The following is a 22,211-nucleotide window of genomic DNA, read 5'->3' as shown; positions in this document are numbered from 1 at the left end:
TTGACCATTGTGTTTCTCAGCCATTGCTTATACCTCCAAGGAAGGCAAGTCCATTGAGTAAGCACACCTACTATTATTTGTCTGAAATTGGTTTAGTCACAAAATGATTACATGAGACAATGGCTGGATCATTGTTTAGAGTATCTGCAAGTCCTCATGCAGGAAGAGGGGCGGTCCTTGGGACAGACTTGCAGCCTTTGTTTAGTGAGAGAAGGAACTTGGTAATGCACAGAATATTTGGGGAACCCAGAGTATTGCATGTCATGCTGCAGGGATGCTCACCAGAGGTTACCATTTCATAGAGTTGAGCAATGGGTGGGCACACATTTTTAACCTTCTTGGCCTTATAGAGCCGGCTTGGTGATTCATCTGGGCCACGCAGGGAAACCATGCCTGGGGCGTGATGACAACCACAGTGTAGCAGAGGACAACTTGCTGGAGGGTGATTCCAAGGGGGACAATACCCAGGACAATTTTCCATGTGCCCCATCAGACAATGAGGAAGGAGAATTATGGGAAGACAAAGAAGTAATCACAATGGGTGATATGCCCAAAAAGACTGGCTCCACTGACATCAATGGCAACACAATGATGCTTCTGGTAGACAGATCTGGCGTGCATCACCCGCCTGTTAAATGGTGTAGCTGTCTCAATGCTGCTTGCTCGGACGTTCAGCTCTTGTCCAATGGGTTGTACCCAGCAAGTCAGAAGAAGCCCCAAACAGCATTCACCTTTGCTTTACTTGATGACTTCTTAATCAATAACAAGGAATGTAAAACTCCTGCAATGACTTTCTATTCCAAGATACAGCGGGTGACAAACAGTGCATTCCCACACAAGGTCCCAGTGCATCCCTCAGTTCTAGACTTCCCGGGTACCTCAATAATATTCCCCCCTCTAGAATAGATATCAGGAGTTCATGAGGGTGTCCCAGCAGTTGAGATATTTGAAATATATGTGTTGGCATGGATTTGCACACTAACCTGGCTGTCACCCTTCCCTAGGGTCTCTAGCATTGTTTTGCCTGGCTTTCCCTCAGCTGGGTATCAATGTCTTGCTTGATTGGAAGCAGGACCCCCTCAGGCAGTATCACTTGAGGACTTTTGTCATGGACAGAAACTTTAACACAGAGTGCATGAAGTCAAAGAACACCCATGATGATGTTCCATTTGCCGATGGCACAGCATTCTTGACGGCAAACCAACCGTACATGGAGCACCTCAAAATTGCCAAAAAAAAATCAAGTGGGGTCTACTTGTAATGACCATGGAGCTGTAACCTGGCAAACAAGGACAGCACCTTGATGCTACCGGGATTGGTGCTACTGCCTGTGCCTGGCATAGAGTATTTTGCCTGGGTGCTGTAGTAGATCTTCAGAAAGGTGAACAGTGAGTTGCCCACATATTTGTGATTGTGGCAATTGCTCACTCTTTATAGCTAAATGAACATAGACCATTCCCTGTGTCAGTCCTTTTCCTCATTGGCCAGGATTGACTCAGTCATAATCCTCTACAATATAATATGCCAATACGGTAAACAAGAGGGTCCTTGAAAGTCCTTATCTTCAGGTCCCCAGTGGTGTATCCATGTACAAGGGCATTGGATTATTTCATGTGCATGGACATCAAGACATCTGCTTCCCAAGATACGCCCCTAACTTCATCCCCGGGGCTGGGCAGGTTGATGGTGGGATATCAGAAACACTTTGGGCTCCCCTCAATGAAGTCTCTCAAAGCACCCGGGCTATGAGAAAGTCACATAAGCAAGAAATATTGGACAACCACATGGGTGATTCCAATTAGAAGAAGCTTATACAAATGGGTAGGTCCTGGGCTTCAATAACTCACCCATATTCATGACTAAGTGCATGCCTAGTCCCGGCACTTTGCAAGGAGTTCAAAAAGGTTCAACAAGGCTTGCCATCAAGCAAGCTTGCGTTCAAAAACATCAATTCCACTACAGACTCTGAGGACACAGAGGCCTGGATTGCCCAGGAAAAAAAGCACAGCGAAGCCAGCTGCATAAAGAAGACGCCATGGATATATATGAAGTCTCTTTGGCAAAATTACCCAGCAAAGCAGAAATCCAGCTGCATTTATCACAACAGGAAACAAGAAATTGAGTGGTTTGAGGAACTGCTACTTGGTTATTGGTGGGTCTGAAGTAGGAAGAGACTCAGTAAGTCCCCGGGCCCCCGGGATCCCGGGAATATATGCTTTTTTGAATGCTGATTAACTCTACATAACAGGATACGGCCGCAAATGTAGTAAGAGAAAAAGCCATGTACAATAGGTGGATAGAAGAAGATATTCTGGTGCACCTTGAGATGAAGTGGACAGTTCAGTATTTTCAATATCAAGCTAAGTGTTAGAAGGGTTTTTGAGATGCCAATGAAATGGAGGCTAAACCTGGTCATGTAGCATATGCAGAGTGGCAAATCAGGATGTGGGACCAGTTCTCAGAACGGGCAAAGGACTCGTTCCAGAGGCTAGGCATAGTGGTTTGAGGGAACTAGAATGGTGGACCACAATTTAATAGAAACCCGGGGTCCATTATACTATGTCGCTTTTGGATCCCTATTCTAGTTTATTTCCTCGTAACCTCCACCCTCCTCCTACTCATCTTCTTTGCTCCCCCACCATACCTGATGTCACCACTCTCTATCCGCTTCCGTTGCCCATCCATTGACCACCATGTGCCACTGCTGATATCAGCAAAGCCCCTGCGCCTGGTTGGAGCATGGGTGGGTAGTTTTTGAGCTGGAGAAGGTTCATCCCCTTGCATCACCTATGTACATTGCTGTCCCATTCACTTGGATACATTTATCCTTCGTCCATCGTCTTTGCTACAGCTACACCCACCACACGCTGCCTGGGACACACTTGTTCCAGATTGGAACTACTCCCCTCCCTCCCTCATTTGACTAGGTGGTCCAATATAACCAGTTTATTGGTAAGGCCATGGAACCATCAGATTTGGAGTCCGTCCCAGACATCCTTTTGCGTCACTACTGAGCATTCTGTCATAACAAGCGAGGGCGAACATATTTCCTGTGGTATTTCTTATCCTGTACACCCTGAACACCTCCCTCTGGTTATTGATCCACTGTTGTTGTCCATGCCCACTGAGTCCCATATCATAGTACCCACCACAACTGTAAGTACCATTAAAACTTGTTATTCTACTTCTACAACACTCCTACTCATATGTTCTCAAGCAAACCAGTGTAAATAAAGATACAGATTTTCAACCACCCAGCTCTCCTAACCTGTTCTACTCAGCCGTTGGTTCCAGTGCTACACCGCACACACCGCAAATAACACAATTGTGGCCTCATAGCTTGGACCTCACTGTAGCCTCTAGCAGTAGTGGCTTCTCCACAAGTCACCAAGGCCGCAATAGAGTCTTTGGAAAGACTCTGCTGTACGGTCACATCAAAGGCGCTATAAGAGGTGCAGCTGAATGGTGTAAGTAAACTATTTATCCCATCAATTGTTCACTAATAACAGTTATTATGTTAATAGCTAACCTCAGGCCATCCCAAAGCTCATCCAGAATGGCGTCTGCATGATTTTCAAGATTGGTGGAAGATTTAGTAGTCTGTGTAAGTACCACATATTCATTACTCTTCTCTTTGTTGCATCTTTGTCAAAGGCAGAACATATCTCACATGAGACCAATTGTTGGCTTTTTGTGGCCACCCAGCATCCACAAGCTAATGCCCACTTCATCCATTATACATCCCCTTGCATGCATTATGAAGTGAAGGCTGAAACCAACAAGACCATCTACACCTTTTCCACCATCATCAAGAATCTCATTCTTGCACAGCGAGCCGGGGCTCTTGAGTTTGCGCAGAAGTTGTTGGATGCTAATGAACAGGGGATCAAAGCTGATGCTGAATTAGCCAGAAAAGAAGTGTAAATTGCAGAATATAGGTCCCGCTTAGGACTATCTGATGTAGAGTAGAGCCTTGGTGTACGGTACGCAATCAAATTGAATATATTACATGCACAAAACAATATTGTCTGAATTTGGCCTGATATATCTGAGCACATGGTTTTAAAGTTATTTCCAGCTTCTGTGTATATAACGTGTTTAATCCAGTACAACTTGGCTAAATCCTACAAAAAAATCTCTAACCTGGTCCCATAATTCAGAGCTTAATGAGTTTGAGTTAGAGCATGGTGGAGATGGAATCCTAGGCTAGAATGGCCCTCCAGGGTGGGGCACAGGACAAAGCTAGCTCAGAGTATAACTTTGTCTATATTTCACAAAGGCTTCCTGGTATAATCTGTATCTCTTGTATACATTGCCTGAAACACCATTTACGCGGGCTGAGACATCATGCCTAATAAATCACTGATCAGCTGATTGATTTATGGGATATTCAAAAAGCTAGTGCTTACCAAGTATAGAAAATGCCTACTTTCTGTGCCGTACCACCATAATCCACACAATAACCCCGACCCATATGCTGCAGATCCAGCACTCCCTCCAATATGTCAGGCAACAAATACAAAGCTATATAACAAAACACAATGCCTGGTCAAGTCCTTGGTGCAAGGCGATGAAGTAGGGTATGAGAGTTGAAGAGTATCGGTATAAGCGCAAATCCAAACTAATATTGAACTAGAGAATAATACATCGAGTATGTACTTCTTTATATAGTGAACGGCCATGGTCAGACTGAGAAAGGGAAAACTAAGAAAGTAGTCTGACCAGCTAGCTAACCAATAAGAAAAGAAAGAGAAAGTGGTCCGATCTATTGTATTTACTAATTGTATGAGAAAACATATTGGTAATGGGTGTGCAATTGGCTGTATCAGTAAGCCCATGAGAAGGCGCTGACTCAAAACCTTCTTCGCTTATCAATATCTCTCCAAAGTATTCCCAGACATAGCACTGGATCGTTGCTATATCATTTGGATATCTTCTCAAGGGTTTATAACGAATCTCCTTTGTTGTAAGTACGATAGGATGTGAGTGTGAATAGAGAATAAGAAGAAAAAGGATAAAAGTAATAAGACACCTGCTGTGATCTCTAGTCCAAGGGCAAGAGGAGTGACAGGGATTGAGTCTGTTAACCACAACATGACGGGAATGCGATGAGAAAAATTGATTCCTCACACAATAGGCTGGGATGAATAACCACAACAAAGCCAAAACCACAAACATCAGAATATGGCAACAAAACATTAATAAATCACCCACCTCACAAGAAGATTTACTAAGCAATCCTGGACTAATTAACTGGACACTCATCATGCTACAGGAACCTTACCATATTATAGGGTGCAGTCTGTGTGAACAGCTCCACTGCGTGAGAGGCTTGTAGCTAAGAATAAAGAAAAGCAGTGCAGCACGAGAAAGTGGAGTTTGAACAGAATAGAAAGTACTGTATGGCACAGTGTGTGAAAACTATGCTTCTAGGCTTCCTAGGAGCCAAGGGATTCTTAGAATAAAATTCTGAAACAGCATCCTGGGAATTGTCCAGATGGGCTTCTGGTTCCCACATTCTGTCCTTGTATAGCCTTTCCATTAGACTAGGAACCCTAATTGTCCATGCTTCAAGTGTCCATTCACCACCCGTTCAACTTTAATTTCTTCTTCACCTTCCTGGGTGAACACAACCAGTCCGGGCCAGTCTACACTCTGTCCTGGCAGCGGCCCTTTGTAGGGTTTCACACGGCTAATATTGACCGTGGGTACTACTCTCATTCATTTTGGGAGTTCCAGCTCCACCACATTGGGTTTTTGGTTCAAGTTCCAAGCCATTATAAATTACTCCAGATTTCAAAATGGTGCCTAGCATCTTCTAAATAATGCTGCCAGTGCTTTAGTGCTCTAATAATGGCTAGCATCTCCTTGTCATATATTTGATAGTTGTGCTCTGTAGGCAACAAACTATGCAATAAATAGGCACAAGGCCTCCAAAGGTCATTAGGGCATTTGATTGACAAAACAGCCCCAGCAAAATCAGAAGAGTCAGTTTCTAGCCAGAACTCTGTATCTAATCCGGGAAATGCTAATATGGGTGCTGTTGTAAATGCCTGTTTAAGATTATCAAAAGCTTCTTGAGTGCCAAACAACATCCTTTTTTGTGAGATCGTTCAACAATCTCATCATCTTTGCAAAGTTTTCAACAAACCTTTGGTAGAAGTTGCCTAAGCCAAGGAAGGCCCTAACTCCTTTAATGTGAGTATTTTCTGGCCAATTCAATATAGCTTGAACTTTCTTAGGATAGGCAGAAGTGTGCAGCTCATGCTCATTTGGTTTCAACAAGTTAGTTGCTGGTAGACAACAGGAGGACTCGCTGAGTCTTTCCCCATGTATTGCTGTTGTATATATACTGAAATACATGAGGTACTGTACAGTTGTAAATAAAGTTTAAAGTCTGTCGTTCAGCATGTGACCAGTCACATGGTGAGCCTAGACACTGGTCATGTGACTTGGAAAAAGTAAAAGTAAAAGTACAAAAAGGTGAAGCATAAGTAGGTGCTGGTATGTCAATTGTAACAATAATTAGCAAGGTAGTGCTTGTCCATACTCGTCATTAAGCCCCTATCCTCTGTAGTTCAACTATCCCTCCTCCTCAAAACCCACACCCATACATCTCTGGGTTTTACTTTGAAGGATCATCATACGTACCGCCCCACAGACAACCAGACCACTCCACTGTTCTATGAGCCCATACACAAGTTCCGTGGAATCTGGGAGGATTGTGTGTTAGTTTGTTTTGTGTGTGGATTTTTAACTACAACTCTCATCATCAACAGCGCCCCAGTTCACCTTGATCCAGATTTGGAGCTTAATCTACCACTTGGTGAATTTAGCCCAGTCTCCCTCAAAAGTGCCGGGGTCAGCAACAATCTCAACTTTCTTGTTGAATTTCCACTCAACAGTCCCAGTGCTCTGAGCAGCCTGGAGTTCCTTGAGCTGTGCGGTGAGATTTGTAATGTTCTCCCGCATTTGGTAAAGAACAGCATTTACATCCACCATTTGTCCTTGCACCAATATAGCAACTTGTTCTCTTGGTAAAGTAAAAAAAAGGTAACTGGGGGTCCCCACTTGCTATCTGCGGATCAACCTCTTCTTAGCTGGATATTGGATCTCAATCTCCGACTATCCACACTATGGTATTTGAAAGTTTATGTAAAAGGTAATCTGATAAACCCTGGTCCAAATGGTTCTCAGGGGGTGGTCTGCTTGTTAAGCTGTCAACCCTTCTCCAGTTTGACGGAGGCAAGTGCCCTGCCTGGTCAGAACAACGCAAAGAAGAAGCTTGCATACAATTTTCTAACCAACAATGGTTCCACACCACTGTTGAGCTAAGGTACTCCCCTTGACACTGGGGGCCGTGTAATGTTTGTTTTTGATCTCTCTAGCACCTCATCCTGAGGAGCTCACCTGCAGGATTGGGGCTCACACTTTGTTTCTGCTGGCTAGCAAAAGCTCAACACTGGTCTGGCACCAAAGTCTTACTGTTCAAAATAAAACATAGCCGGATATTGAATGGAGATGAGGCTGTGATGCCCAATCACTGTTCAAAAATCCAAGGAGTCCATTGGTGTTCCCGCCTAGAGTGAGTGTTTTATGTTTCATTCCTTTTATGTATCTTATAGTTTGTTTTACAGCCTCCCAGTGGATGGGGGCAGGATTGTGTGAAAACTGGGATAGGATGGATACAGAGAATGTGATATTGGGTCTGGTACCTAGTGATAGGTATATCAGTTTACCAATGGCCACGCAATAAGGTACATTGTTCATTTGGTGTTGTGTTTTCTCTGTTGTAGGCATCTTATCTTTTGACAGGATCATACTTGGTTCCACTGGCATATTGAGAGGTTATCTTGAAGACCAAAATGTTCAAGAATAGAGTCTATGTATGCCATTTGGTTGAGTGAAATGGTGCTTTTTTTCCTGTTACATTTTATTTCAAAGCCTAACAACCATTTGATGTCTCCCAGATCACTTATTTTGTATTCATGTTTGTAGGCAAGATTTGAAGGTAGATATTATGTCTTTTGTTTTGGCTGTGATTGACATGTCGTCTACCAATACTGCAACAATCATGTCTGTGTTGTTTCCTCATCTTATGTATATGGCATGATTGTATTCCGATCAGTGGAAACCCAGGTGCATGAACAATTTGTTCAGTCGGCTGTACCACTTAACACCAGCTTGCTTTAGGCCGTAAATGCTTTTGTTAAGTTTGACAGTTTTGCCATTCAGGTTGTTGTCCAAGGTATTATTGGGGAGCCGCATGTAGACATGTTCATCTAGGTTAGCATTGAGGTAAGCACTTTTTATGTCCTCTATTTCCCAGTCTTTAGAGATTGCATGTGCGAGGACAATTCAATGTGAGCTGAGCCTTGCAACTGCAGAGTAGGTTCCAAGATAATTGATGCCATATTTTTGGCAATGGCCATCAGCTACAAGTCTTACTTTGTATTTCAGGATCTGCCCTTTTTCATCACATTTTATCTTAGTGACAAAATGGCTTCCAATTATGTTTGATCCTGAGGGTGGAGTGGCAAGTTCCCATGTTTGGAGTTTAAGTTGCCTCATTTCATCCTCTATGGCTATGGTTTAGTGCCTGTTGTTCGAATCAGCCTTGTGTTCTTTTCCGGTGAGTGGTTTGTTTCTTGTGACTTGGTTCTTTCGCTGATATGTACCATTTTTGTAGGTAGGTTCAGTGACATTAAGGTAGAAGCTTTGGTGGTTGAGGATTTGATCAATGGGGATTTGATGGTTTGGATGCCGTTGGATATTGTGGTGGTATAGGTAAGTGGCCAAGTTGGTGGTGGAAATTTTATGTTCCGTTCTATACTGATTATTCATTTGTCAGGCCAATACATATGGTATCCTTTGCTCTGAGCATTGTAACCCACAAAATTTGCTTTGCGGGCTCGTGAGTCGAGTTTCCCCACTGATAGATCTTTAATGTATCCTTCACAGCCAAATTCACGTAGGTCTGTGAGGTCGGGTTTTGATCCTCTCAACATCTCATATGGGGTTTTACTGTCAAGGGCACAAGTTGGGGATTGATTTTTAAGCCAGACGAGGTGTTTTATAGTTTCTGTCCACAGGTACTTAGGGAGACGAGATGATATGAGCATTGCTCTTGCATGTTCTATCAGCGTGCGGTTTAGTTGTTCAGAGACTCCATTTTGTTGTGGGGAGTCATGAACGGTAAGTTTTTGTATTGTTCCCTGTTGTTTTTAGTGCTTATTAAACTTGTTGCTAGTATATTTGCCTCCTCAGTCTGAACATAATATTTTAATTTTGGCATTGTCTTTCTGCATTTTCAACCACATTTCAAAAAAGGACATAATTGGATAACATTTTATTCTTACTGGAGATAAACCGGACATGTACCTCTTGAGAAAAGTCATCAGTAAAGGTGATCATGTATTTCTTTCCTTTCATGTCCTGTACTGAAGCTGGTCCCCAGATATCTGAGTGAATGTGTTCACCATATGATTTGGCTTGGGTATATGGTTTATGACAACTTTTGCCGTCATTGCAGTGCCGCCAAAATGCGTAAAGATATCACGCAGAGGGGTTGTATCAGTGATCTGATATAAACCCTTCTTACTTGGGATGCAAGCAACTATGTGGTGTTTGGGGCTCGGCAATAGGAGTCAATACAAACCTCCTTTGATGTGGACAGATTACCCAGCCTTGTCAATTTAATTGGTAGATATCAGTATATTTGACATTTGAGGTGCGTATATTACATCTTTTAGGACAATTGTGGAGTGCTTACTACTATTAGGTAGTCAGATCATTATATCCCCTCGTCCCAAGGCTTCCAATGGAGGTCCACTGGCTATCTCAATGTTTTCAGGTTTGGTAGGGAAGAAAATGAGGAACATGTTTTTGAAAGGGCAAAAGTGCTTGCTTGTGCTGGAGTCAACAACCGTGGGTCGTTCAAAAGAAGTTTCCCAGTGGGTGATGTTGTTTGCATTGGAGTCTGATGCTATTAATGCATAGAAGTTGTTGTCATCAGATAACTTGTCTACTTTGGCCGCTTTGGCATGCATTTTTCCCTTCTCCTTCCAGTGATTTGGTTTATCAGAGGTATCATCATGGTCTCTATGTTTGCTAGCATAGTAGCCTTTTTTTCCCGCATTTGTAGCATTCTGCATTGTGCCTATATGGGGTGCTTTTGCTTGTTCTTTGAATTTTCTTTTCTTTGGTTTTAGCAGTGAGGGCTGATTCCGGGTCTTGATATCCAGTGCGTGATATTTGATAATCTGCTTTCTCAAGGATATGTGCTATTATGTCCTCTGGGGTGAGGGCTGTTTTGAATTGTTGTGAACTGGCTATAATGGCCAAAAGCATAGGGCGGTAGCTATCAGGCAATGATGATATGATCATAGCAGCAAATTGGGGGTCTCCTATGGAGCCTCCCATGCCAGCGAGGTCCAATCTGAGCTTGAGCATCTTGTTGATGTGTTTAGTTATGTCTGTGCTCTCTCTGACACTTCTAACCTCATTATCTTTCTCCACATATTGAGTTGTATCATATCACCTTTTCCCTTGTGTAGTTTGCAGAGTTTTTGCCACATAATATGTGGTTTTGTCATTTTTGAGGTGGCTTTCAGTCTATTTAACATAGAGTCTGATACAAAGTTGATGATGAGCTGTTGTGTTTTGGAAATTTGTTGTCAAAACACATTTTTTTGCTCCTCTAGCTCTTCTATGTCATCTTCGGTAGCAGGTTTTCCATTCTTGTTAAGTGGTTGCTTATTAGAGTCTAAGCTGAACTCTCTTGGTGGTGTGGCTTTTCCCTTCAAGAAACCTAACAAGTCCTTTTTCCTTGATGATAGATTCAAGTCTAAGTTTGTAGGTTGATCAATTGGTTCCTTTATCATCTAGTTTAGGAATATTGGTTCTTGAGGATTCTTGGGATGACATGTCAGAGCTGGCAGGGCTCATAACCTGACAAAGTTATAAGACTAGAATAAGAATTAAAAGACTCAGTCTTTGAATGATAGACTGTGATATATTGATATACCTAGAATAAGAATTGAAAGACTATAGTACTTTCAGTGTCATGTATTATTAATGTGTGTATAAGAATATCCTCACCTGTCTTTGAATGATAGACTGAAGTGTAATATTATCAGGAGAACAAGTAAGTATGGGAAAATCCAACATCAGGAGAGGAAGGACTTTCCCACCCATAAGGGAAAATTCTCACGTGCATCCTACAACAGTTGAGGTGGGATTATCTCTATGTGTAGAGCATCCTATTCACTGCAAGTGGCTGACAATGTCATAGGGTGCAGCCTGTGTGACCAGCTTCACTGCATGAGAGACTTGTAGCTAAGAATAAAGGAAAGCAGTGCAGCACAAGAAAGTGGTGTTTGAAAAAAATGAAAAGTGCCACATGGCACAGTGTATGAAGGTTACAAAAGAAAGTTAAAGTGGAGAATGAAATTTAAAGGTCCAAAATTGTGTATTATAACACTTCAAGCTGGGGATGACACTATTATCTCTGAGTTTACCTCAAGGTATTCTGGGTGTATAACAGATCTACTACAAGTCTCCTGTGGTTTGTATGAAGCTGATGGGGTAGTGTTTTATTTCATTCAGCCATTTACATTTTTTAATTGATTTTTATTGCTTTTTTTGCATGTAGTCTTCTCCTGCAGGAAAACTTCCAGTGTTAAATTCAGATGGTTTCCATGGCCCACCTGCCACCCTAAACAATGTTCCATTATCTAGACCTGTTCAGGTGTCATCTAGCTTATAGGAGGGGCTAGGCGTTCATGGCCACAAACTTGTAGGGGCCCAGTTCCTACATATTTAAGTACTGTAGTAGTACTTCTGAAACATCTTCTTTATATTTTTCATTTTGCTATCTCTGTATTGTACATGTTGTAGCCACTATGTACTAATACAAAATTTATTCCTACTAGCTTTTATTAGTAGTTCACCAGCTGAAAAAGAATAGTTTCACTGTGATAGTGTTGAATGGCTGCATGGGGATATTGGTTGGATAGGAGAATAGGATTTATAAAAAGGGGCACATACCAAAGTGTCTCCTATCCCATTCCTTTGGCATACATACACAAAAATGACTGCCTTTGAGCCAGAAGTCATAAAGTCTCTTATCCACAACACTTTCCCTTGAAACAAAAGAGCTGTATTTGATGCAAAGTGGAATTCAGTAGTGCGTATAATGAAAAATTGAATATGCTGGCTGAGAGCCTTACTGTGTAAGAAAAGGTTGAGCGCTAAGTGAAAACATGGACTTAGAGCCATCCTATTCCAACAAGCAGTTCCCAGCTTGCTCAGCTCTACTGGGAGGCAAATATTGTTGAATATGTAGACCACATTTACAAGACCACAAAGGTCCATGGAAACCAAAAGTCAATAAACAGAGTGGTACCATCAAACATAAAGTCAACCATACCTTTGTATGGCCCAACATTTATCCTACCAACATATTTCTATCTTGAGAAATGTCAATTCCAACCAGTAATCAAGCCAAAACTAACTTACCTCAAACCACTAAATGTTGACCATCTATTCTATTATGACAACCTAGAGGAATGCCCCAAATGCTTATTGAGTGATCAGGTTGCTTGGAGTGGCTGGACATCTACAGGCCCTAGAGATATGCATGGTTTGCAACTTGGGAAAATAGCAATGGGTACAGACTTTGATGTAAGGTGTGTAAAGGACGAGACAGGAGGAAAAAGAATGAAGGCACTGGTATCAGCTATTGTATTGCCACAACCAGTCATATCTACTGGGAAAAGTGGGAATATTGGAAAATACCACATAAGTATAGCTTTTTTTTTGTTAAACAAGGCAAAGTACTCATATTTTTGTTACAAGAATCCATTCTCATTTTCTTTAAACAATGTGGTGTAACCTGAGAGCTGTATGATTTAATTTTTGAGCTTTGTCCATTAACAACATCATCTGGACTTACAGAGAGCATCAAACATCAGTCCAAACAATTTGTGCTAATTTATTTTACACACCTATTTTCTTGCAGAACTTCATGTTCTTCAGTATAATCAGTGTGTCAAGGAGTACCTGCAAAGCTATGCAAAGCGGTGTAGTTGTGCTACCTACTTCTCTTTATGCAGTCATATTGAGGGTCTATCAGCACCAAGCTCCAACAAGGAATACAACAACAAAACCATCACTGAGGACTTGATTACTGACATATATCTTACATCTGTCAAACATGTTAGGGAAAAGAAGCAAAACAGACACTTACAGGTGAATGCATGTTCTAATTTTGGGGCCATTTCATGTGTGACAATGTATTGTATCATTACTGACTAGAAAATGACATCTGCAGGTGCCTGTTTGTCTCTTGAAAATACATTTAAGTCTGCTGGGAAAATGTCAGTTGTCAGTACAAGTGGGGACCAAACAAAGCTGATGAAAGAATGTTTATTGAAAATTATTAATGAACGGAATGAGATACTAACCTAGTTAAGCTTTCGTAAGTTTTCTTGAGTAACTAAAACACCTGACAAAAAACAGAAGCTCTGTCAGTCTCAAGCAAATGCCAAAATACAGGAATCATTGAATGGCCTCAAAGTTTGCTTCAAAAAGCTAGGAGTGGACCTACCAAAAATGATAGTAGCAGATAATTGCTGTCATGTGTAGGGGGCTATTCAGAGTATTCTTCCAGGAATGCACATTGTACTTGATGTGTTCCATTTCATGATGCGGTGAGTAGACTTTTACAATATTGCTGATTGGTGCTTGTGCTGACCTTATTTTTAGGTAATTAGCTGCTATAGTACATCAGCAAATCACAGATTTACTTTGAGGCCTTACTGGACTTATTCATGATTTTCAAGCCACATAAGGTTACCAAGATGGTTAAGACTTGGTTAAAATAAGTAAGCTTGTCAAGGTAAAATCAATTATCTTAAAAAATAAATCTAGCACTAAATCTGCCATAATAATGCAAGTGGAATTATTATTGACTTCAAAAAAATGAGTGTACTTGACCAGTTAGCTCAATAGCTGCATAAGGATTAAGGACTTTACAAATTTTTGCAGTTTTTACTCATGTCCCTTATATATAAGTTGATAAACATGTATTTATATGAGCTGCCATGATATAGTGGTATGGTGTACTTGTGTATTAATCATGTCATGTGACAAGTTAAGTGGCTGATACCATGACACAAATCAAGTCAAGTTATTATTATTATTATTTTCTCATGCCCTTTCAGACACTTTTAAGACATATTTAAGCTGAAAATAAGAAATTAGACTTTCTGATTTGCCTTACTGGATTTGTGGGTATAAGCCACCTTAAGGCTGTAATAAGGACAGTTTAAGTAAATTGTGATTTCCTGATGTAAACGACACAAAAAATCCATCTCGATCAGCCATTGCAAGCGAGATCAGTAAAGCCATTTTTAAAACATCAGCTGTTGATGGTAAAAGTGCCAAATATTGTGGCAAGGACAAGCAAGAGGTTTTCTTTCAAGAAATGTTTGAAAAGTGGTCTAGAAAGGGCAGGGCCTGGTTAGCAGCTGCAATCAAAGTAAGGCCTTAACTGTCTACTTGTTACGATCTCTATTGGACATTTGAGGACTACTCATTTCTTTTTACTCATTGGTTATATCATCGGACCAATGACTCATTTCCTTCACGTACACTTCCGTTCCTCTTGCATTCACAGTACCTATTATAGTACTTAGTCCTCAACAGACGGACCTGCCCTAGATAGGACCTAACTGCTATCACCGATTCCTTTTCATTATAAATACCATGTAACAAGCAGTAGTATCCTCCAATACAATTCTACGCAGTTTACGCTTACAAAGCTAGACTCCTAAGATCAGACTTCTACTCAGAAGAAGACCAACTCTTGTTGGAAGACCTCCACTCAGAACTATGTTCTCAAACTTGTCTTTGGATAAGTCTCTCTATAAAAACCTCAACAAACCCTCAGACTTTGTTAAGCACTTCGTGCGTAACAAAAGAATCGTATTCCTAACCAGAAGTCCCACCTATTTAGGTTTGGGAAGAAAAAGTCAACAAGACGTTGCAACGACCAACAACCAGATCACAGAGAGCAAGAGGAAGCTCAGACAACCCACAAACAGCAACCCCACCGACGTCATCCCGACAAGAAAGGATAGCAGCACCACCTCCCTTTCCCCAACCAGACGTAACCCGACTCCACACCAGAGAACAAGCAGATGCTTTCTACAAAGCCAGAACACGTTGGCTACAGTACTACGCAGGAAGCCACCCACAGCTACTGCCCACTACACAACACGATCCCCCAGTGACCGTAGAAAACCTCTACGACGAGAATGATTTTGAAGAGTTTGCAGCAGGCGGCGACCCAATACCACCTCCCACTCCACAGATACTCCCTGCCACACCTGCTCCATCCCACATCCCACCACCATACACCATGTCTAACGCTGCAGCCCCCAAACCCACGATGATTGGGAAAATCGATGACTTTGATGAAACCCCAGATAAAGCCCAAAGGTGGATATCGTCCACCGATCTACACTTTGATATCAATGACACCATCTACAACTCCGACAAGAAAAAGGTATATGTGGCCCTCAACTACATGAAGGACGGCAACGCCGCCTCATGGAGCGAAGCCAAGATGACCGAATACAAAGAGAAGAATGCCTACCCCACATGGGCAGACTTCATGAAAAACTTCACAGCCAGTTTCAGAACGGCAAACATCAAAGGAACGGCCTTGGCCACCTTGATGAAAATGAAAATGGAACAAGGAGAAAATGCAGTAGCATTTAACTCAAGATTCATGCTAGATGCTGGGAAAAGCGGCATCAACAACGAAGCCATGATCATGGTTTATCAAAAGGCTATCCGCCCACCCCTCCTTCGCGGAGCACTCACCAGAAAGGAACTACTCACCATCGAAGACTGGATGAGCACAGTAGCGAACCTAGACGCTAACTGGATCAGTGCCAACACTATCTCGGAAGGAGCATGGGGCGCCAGAAACAAAGAAAGACAGAACGACAGAAACCGCAAAAGTGGACCATCCACCAGCACCAGAAAATTAACCAAGGATGAAGAAGACTCAAGAAGGAAAGAGGGAAGGTGCTTCATATGTAACGAGAAAGGACACATAGGAAGGAATTGTAGGAACAAGGGAAAAACTCCCGAAAGAAAGGTACGTCAAATTGAAACGGAAGATGACACCAAAACAGTGGTAGAAGAAGACAGGGTCCAAAACATCATGAGGATATGGAGGGAGTTAGGAGAAGATCAAAGAACAGAGGCGATGAAAGAATTAGAAGACGAGGGTTTTTGAAACGACGGACTACCCCGATGTTAGTACCGTCAAAAATGGCAACTGTAACAATAGCAACAATCAATGCCAACTCTTTACGAATTGATTGCTTGTTGAAACAGAAAACCATCAGAACCAAAGCCCTGATAGATTCAGGAGCTACAGACAACTTCATGGACACCAAATTCGCCATCAGACACCGACTCCCCCTCCAAAAACTCCCAACTCCCATAACATGTAAAAATGTTGACGGAACCACAAACAAAAACGGAAAAATTACGCATTGCACCTATCAGAGGATAGATGCAGGAGGACAAAACAGGTTCACAAAGTTCCTATTGACCGGACTAGACGGAGAAGACCTATTACTGGGGTTCCCCTGGTTACGAAAAGTCAATCCTGTCATTAACTGGAAAGACAAGGAATTACCAAACTCGGACAAACACTCCATCAGGATGAACCAAACAACCACGGAAACAAAAATCAGGACAACCACAGTAAACTAGGACATATACAAAACCATTCATAGATACGTATCCGACCAAACACCCTATCCTCGAACCACAATTGGATTGAAGGTCAACTTGGCAATGGAACACGCGCAAATTCGCGGAGAAAAGAAGGAGCATAATCTCCCGGATGAATATAAAGGATATTCGGACGTCTTTGACAAAAAGAAGTCGGAAAGACTCCCCAAGTGACAGGAATATGATCATGCAATCAACATGAAACCAGAATTTGTACCAACAGATTGCAAATTGTACCCATTGGCACCAAAGGAAGATGAAGCATTAACAGAATTTTTAACGGAAAACTACAGGAAGGGATACATCAGACCGAGCAAGTCACCACAGGTGTCCCCCTTCTTCTTCATTGGCAAAAAGGATGGATCACTCCGACCGTGCCAGGATTACAGAAAACTGAACGCATATACCGTGAAAGACCCCTATCCACTACCCCTGATACCCGACCTCATCAAAAAATTGAAAGGAGCCACTATCTTTACAAAACTAGATCTACGTTGGGGATACAACAACGTAAGGATAAAAGAAGGAGACAAATGGAAAGCTGCATTTAAAACCAGCAAAGGAGTGTTCGAACCAACGGTCATGTTCTTCGGCATGTGCAATTCACCGGCAACTTTCCAAAGGCTGATGAACAACAAATTCAAAGACTACATCGACAAAGGTTGGATGATCATATACATGGACGATATCCTCATCTTTGACACCAACATCGAAAGACTCCGACTTCGAACAAAACAGGTTCTACAAAGATTACGCGATAACGATCTATTCCTGAAACTAGAAAAATGCACCTTCGAAGCCAAAACCATTGAATATTTGGGAATGATTGTTTCCCACAATCAGGTATCAATGGATCCAGCCAAACTTGCTGGAATCCATGATTGGCCAATCCCGAAAGACACCAAAGGTGTAAGGAAGTTTTTAGGTTATGGAAACTTCTACAGGAAGTTTATCGGTCATTACTCTGACCTTGCCAGACCCTTGAATGCCTTACTAGAAAAGGATAGGAAGTGGCACTGGACCCAAACTGAAGACAACACTTTCAAATTGATGAAACAAAAATTCCTCGAATCCCCCGTGACACAAATACCCGACTCCTCAAAACCGTCAAAGATTGCTGCAGACGCCAGCAAATACGCCACAGGAGCTGTATTAATGCAACCCGATGACCAAGGACAATGGCACCCATGTGCATTTTTCTCCAAAACTCTATCCCCCGCTGAAAAGAACTACCAGATCTACGACAAAGAATTATTAGCAGTAATGAGAGCTTTAAAAGAGTGGAAACACTTACTTTTGGGAAGCCCCCACACAATCCAAATCCTTACAGATCACAAGAACTTGACGTACTGGCAAGAAGCCAGGAAACTCACACCACGACAAAGAAAATGGCAGCTGGAACTGTCACAATATAATTACACCTTGGAGCACGTACCAGGAACCCACATGGTGGTACCCGACGCACTCTCAAGAAGACCTGATTTATACGTTGAAACAGAAGGAGATGACAATGACACACCAATGATACCCGCCTCGGTGTTCCTGTACCACACACGAATGATTAAAAACACAGTCGAGCAAGCCATGCTTACAAACAATAATTATCCAGGAAGAACAAAGAAAGACGATTGGAGAAAAGAAGAAGGACAGTTCTTTTATCAGAATAAATTACTGATTGACGAAGTAGAAGAACAAAGACGATCATCAAAGATCACCACAATTCCCTGTCCGCAGGACACCCAGGAAGGCTCAAAACCTACCAGTTGATCAAAAAGGCCTATTGGTGGCCAGGAATGATGAAACAAGTGGAAGAATACATGAAAGGATGCGCAACCTGTCAACAAGCGAAAGTGAACACGCATCCCACCACTGTACCATTAATCCCAAACCAAACCCCAAAAACCACCAAACCGATGAAGTACCTATCCATAGACTTCATAACTGATTTACCAGAATCTTTAGGATACGACAGTATAATGGTCGTGGTAGACCAAGGACTTAGTAAGGGGGTAATCCTCTCACCTTGTCATAAAACCATTGACGCACTCAAAACTGCACGAATCTTTCACAATTCCATCTTCAAACAACTCGGATTACACGATAAACTCATATCCGACAGGGGACCACAGTTTGCCTCTGAAGTATCCAAAGAACTCCACAAACTCCTGAATATTGAAACTGCACTCTCCTCTGCGTATTATCCTCAGACGGATGGACAAACAGAAAGATCCAATCAAGAACTGGAGATCTACCTCCGCATATTTTGCCAGAACCAACCGCACAGCTGGGCAAAATACCTTACAACCGCCGAATTCTGTCACAATCAAAGACCACACTCCACAAACAACCAATCGCCATTCTACCTCCTCATGGGATATGAACCCCGAGGAATCCCGACTAAACACAGATCCACGAACATCCCATCAGTGGAAAAACGATTATCTGAACTGCTTAGAGCAAGGGAAAACGCCCTAAAAGCACACGAACTTGTGAGAAGCAAGATGATGAAACAAAACAATGGAAAGTTCACGCGATTCTCCGAAGGACAAAAGGTGTGGTTAGAAAACACCAACCTACGAGAAAAAGCTACCAAATACAAGAAGTTCAACATGAAACGCATTGGACCTTTCCGCATCCAAGAAAAGATTTCCCCGGTGAACTACCGACTATCCCTGCCTCCCCATTGGAGGATACACAATGTTTTCCACGCATCCCTTCTCACACCGTATACGGTGTCATGCACCAAAGTTGATTGGTAGCATGGACAGGTGTCAATAATGAAGCGAATATTCAAAAGACTCGCCTTTGCGCCACACAGGCACAGTGCCACGTGGAATAGTAATTAATATTGCCCTTTTTGAACTTGTGGCTGATCAGCACCACCTCTATTAGGCAATCCAGTCACGCTCACCTTTGCTTTTCCATCTGGTACTTTCCGTGTTTCGGCATTTCGGCAAATTTTTGCGTCGCCACTGGCTACACATTGCATTGCGCCCTCGCTTTTGTTGTTTCCCTTACTCCCCTTCCTTTGCCTAGCCCCACCATGGGCCCCTTCCTCTCCTTTTTATTCTCACCTGACGGTCGTTTCTGGATCCCCATTCTAATCCACTTTTCCGTCACCTCCACCCTCCTCCTCCTCATTTTATTTGCACCCCCACCATTTCTGATGTCACCACTTCCTATCCGCTTCCGTCGCCGATCCGTTGACTACCACATGCCACTGCTGATATCAGCAAAGCCCCGGTGGCCGGTTCAAATAGGGCAACAGGTCCATCTTTATGACGTCAATCTACCATCATATACTATCAAAACATCGGTCGCTCGTCTTGCCTGGTTGGAGCGTGGGTGGGTAATTTTTGAGCTGGAGAAGGTTCATCCCCTTGTGTCGCCCATGTTCATCGCTGTCCCATTCACTTGGGTACACTTATCTTTTGTCCATCGTCTTCGCTACAGCTACACCTATCACACGCTGCCTGGGACTCACTTGTTCCAAATTGGAACTACTCCTCTCCCTCCCTCGTTTGATCAGGTGGTCCAACACAACCAGTCCATTGGTAAGGCCATGGAACTGTCGGATTTGGACTAGGTGGTGGACCGGTGGCTCCAGTTTCTTTTTCTTCAGCAGAACATTCATTTACAGTGCGATTATTTTTGATTTTTGAATCATTTTTATGGACACATATTTTTTTAGAATGTCTGACTGATAATAAAGGAACTGTGTTGATACTGATAGTGTTTTGCCTTGCCCTTTTTTTACTGCATCTTCCCATGACATCATGATTTTCCTGCTCTCTTTTTGCTATTGGACTTTACTTTATGGCTGTACAAACCTGTGACATTACTCACAGCATTTATTGTTCTATCCCTTTCTTTTCCTTTTTTTGACAATCTTATCCTGTACTACCTACACAGGATTTGTCAGCATACATTCCTTCCTTCATGTTCTTTCTCATTCTTTTTGCACAGCTATACTATGCATAGCCTACTTTTCTTTCACTATATAAACCCCTGTATTTTACCTTGTAAAAAAAACAAGAACTCCAATCCAGACTTCTTCTCTACTCTCAAGTTCACTACTCTGCTACTTGTGATCCAGTGTGGTCACAACACTTCCCACTTCTACCACTGTCAACTGCTGTCATCGTCACTTCCCACTTTTGAAGTCATTGTCATCGACAACGGAAACCAACACTCACGGCCCAAACTTTATCCGACCACCACCTGACCTGATTAACGAAGAAGAGGAATACGAAGTAGAAAGTATTCTTAGACAGTGCCAGGAATTGGCATAGTGATGACTGAGAGAGTAGTAGGTTGATTCATAGTGAAAAATATAGGGGGTAAACGCGAAGCTTGCTGAGTAGAAGCTGGTACAGAAATTGAGTTACTGGAAGAGAGGGATGGGACAGATAAAGCGGTGGGTGAGATAGAAGGTGAAGATGATAAATTAGACAGTGATGGCGATGAAATGGTTGGTATTTAACTTGAAGGAAACCACCCCTCGCGGTGGGCTCCAATTGTCGATGATGAGAACTGTGGTTAGAAAACCACACACAAAACAAACTAACACACAATCCTCCCAGATTCCACGGAACTTGTTTATGGGCTTTGCCTCCTAGAACAGTGGAGTGGTCTGGTTGTTCGTGGGGTGGTACGTATAAAGATCCTTCAAAGTAAAACCCAGAGGTGTATGAGTGTGTGTTTTGAGGAGGAGGGATAGTTGAATTTATAGGAAGATAGGTGCTTTGTGGCGAGTATAGACGAGCACTACCTTGCTAATGGTAGCACAAGGTAGGTTTGAGAACGACGAGGATGACGAGGTGACGAGGTTCTCAGTGATAGCAGGCTTCTGACGCACAAACTGTAGTGCTCAGAAGGAGTCTAATCAAAAGGGATGACAATGACTTCAAAAGTGGGAAGTGACGATGACAGCAGTTGACAATGGTAGAAGTGGGAAGTGTTGTGACCACACTGGATCACAAGTAGCAGAGTAGTGAACTTGAGAGTAGAGAAGAAGTCTGGATTGGAGTTCTTGTTTTTTTTACAAGGTAAAATACAGGGGTTTATATAGTGAAAGAAAAGTAGGCTATGCATAGTATAGCTGTGCAAAAAGAATGAGAAAGAACATGAAGGAAGGAATGTATGCTGACAAATCCTGTGTAGGTAGTACAGGATAAGATTGTCAAAAAAAGGAAAGAAAGGGGATAGAACAATAAATGCTGGGAGTAATGGTCACAGGGTTGTACAGCCCATAAAGTAAAGTCCAATAGCAAAAAGAGAGCAGGGAAAATCATGATGTCATGGGGAAGATGCAGTAAAAAAAGGGGAAGGGCAAAACACTATCAGTATCAACACAGTTCCTTTATTATCAGTCAGACATTCTAAAAAAATAT

The 22,211-nt window shown here is 42.3% G+C and overlaps 2 protein-coding genes across 2 annotated transcripts; both read left to right on the top strand.

Annotated features, from left to right (window-relative positions):
* Window positions 1-591: 591 nt before the first annotated feature.
* Window positions 592-1,802, top strand: SERLADRAFT_365100 (uncharacterized protein; the record flags this gene model as incomplete). Its single annotated transcript, XM_007313224.1, has 4 exons — window positions 592-846; window positions 902-959; window positions 1,005-1,249; window positions 1,542-1,802. The coding sequence occupies 4 exons, from the start codon at window positions 592-594 to the stop codon at window positions 1,800-1,802; spliced, it is 819 nt and encodes a 272-aa protein (XP_007313286.1).
* A 1,948-nt stretch (window positions 1,803-3,750) lies between these two features.
* On the top strand, window positions 3,751-4,000 carry SERLADRAFT_433056 (uncharacterized protein; the record flags this gene model as incomplete). Its single annotated transcript, XM_007313223.1, has 2 exons — window positions 3,751-3,920; window positions 3,970-4,000. 2 exons carry the CDS (start codon window positions 3,751-3,753, stop codon window positions 3,998-4,000), a joined length of 201 nt encoding a protein of 66 aa, XP_007313285.1.
* Window positions 4,001-22,211: the final 18,211 nt, after the last annotated feature.

This window comes from Serpula lacrymans (genome assembly GCF_000218685.1).
Source record: "Serpula lacrymans var. lacrymans S7.9 unplaced genomic scaffold SERLAscaffold_2, whole genome shotgun sequence".
NCBI lineage: Eukaryota > Fungi > Basidiomycota > Agaricomycetes > Boletales > Serpulaceae > Serpula > Serpula lacrymans.
The sequence above is the reverse complement of the archived record's forward strand: the minus strand, read 5'-3'. Positions and strand labels throughout refer to the sequence as shown.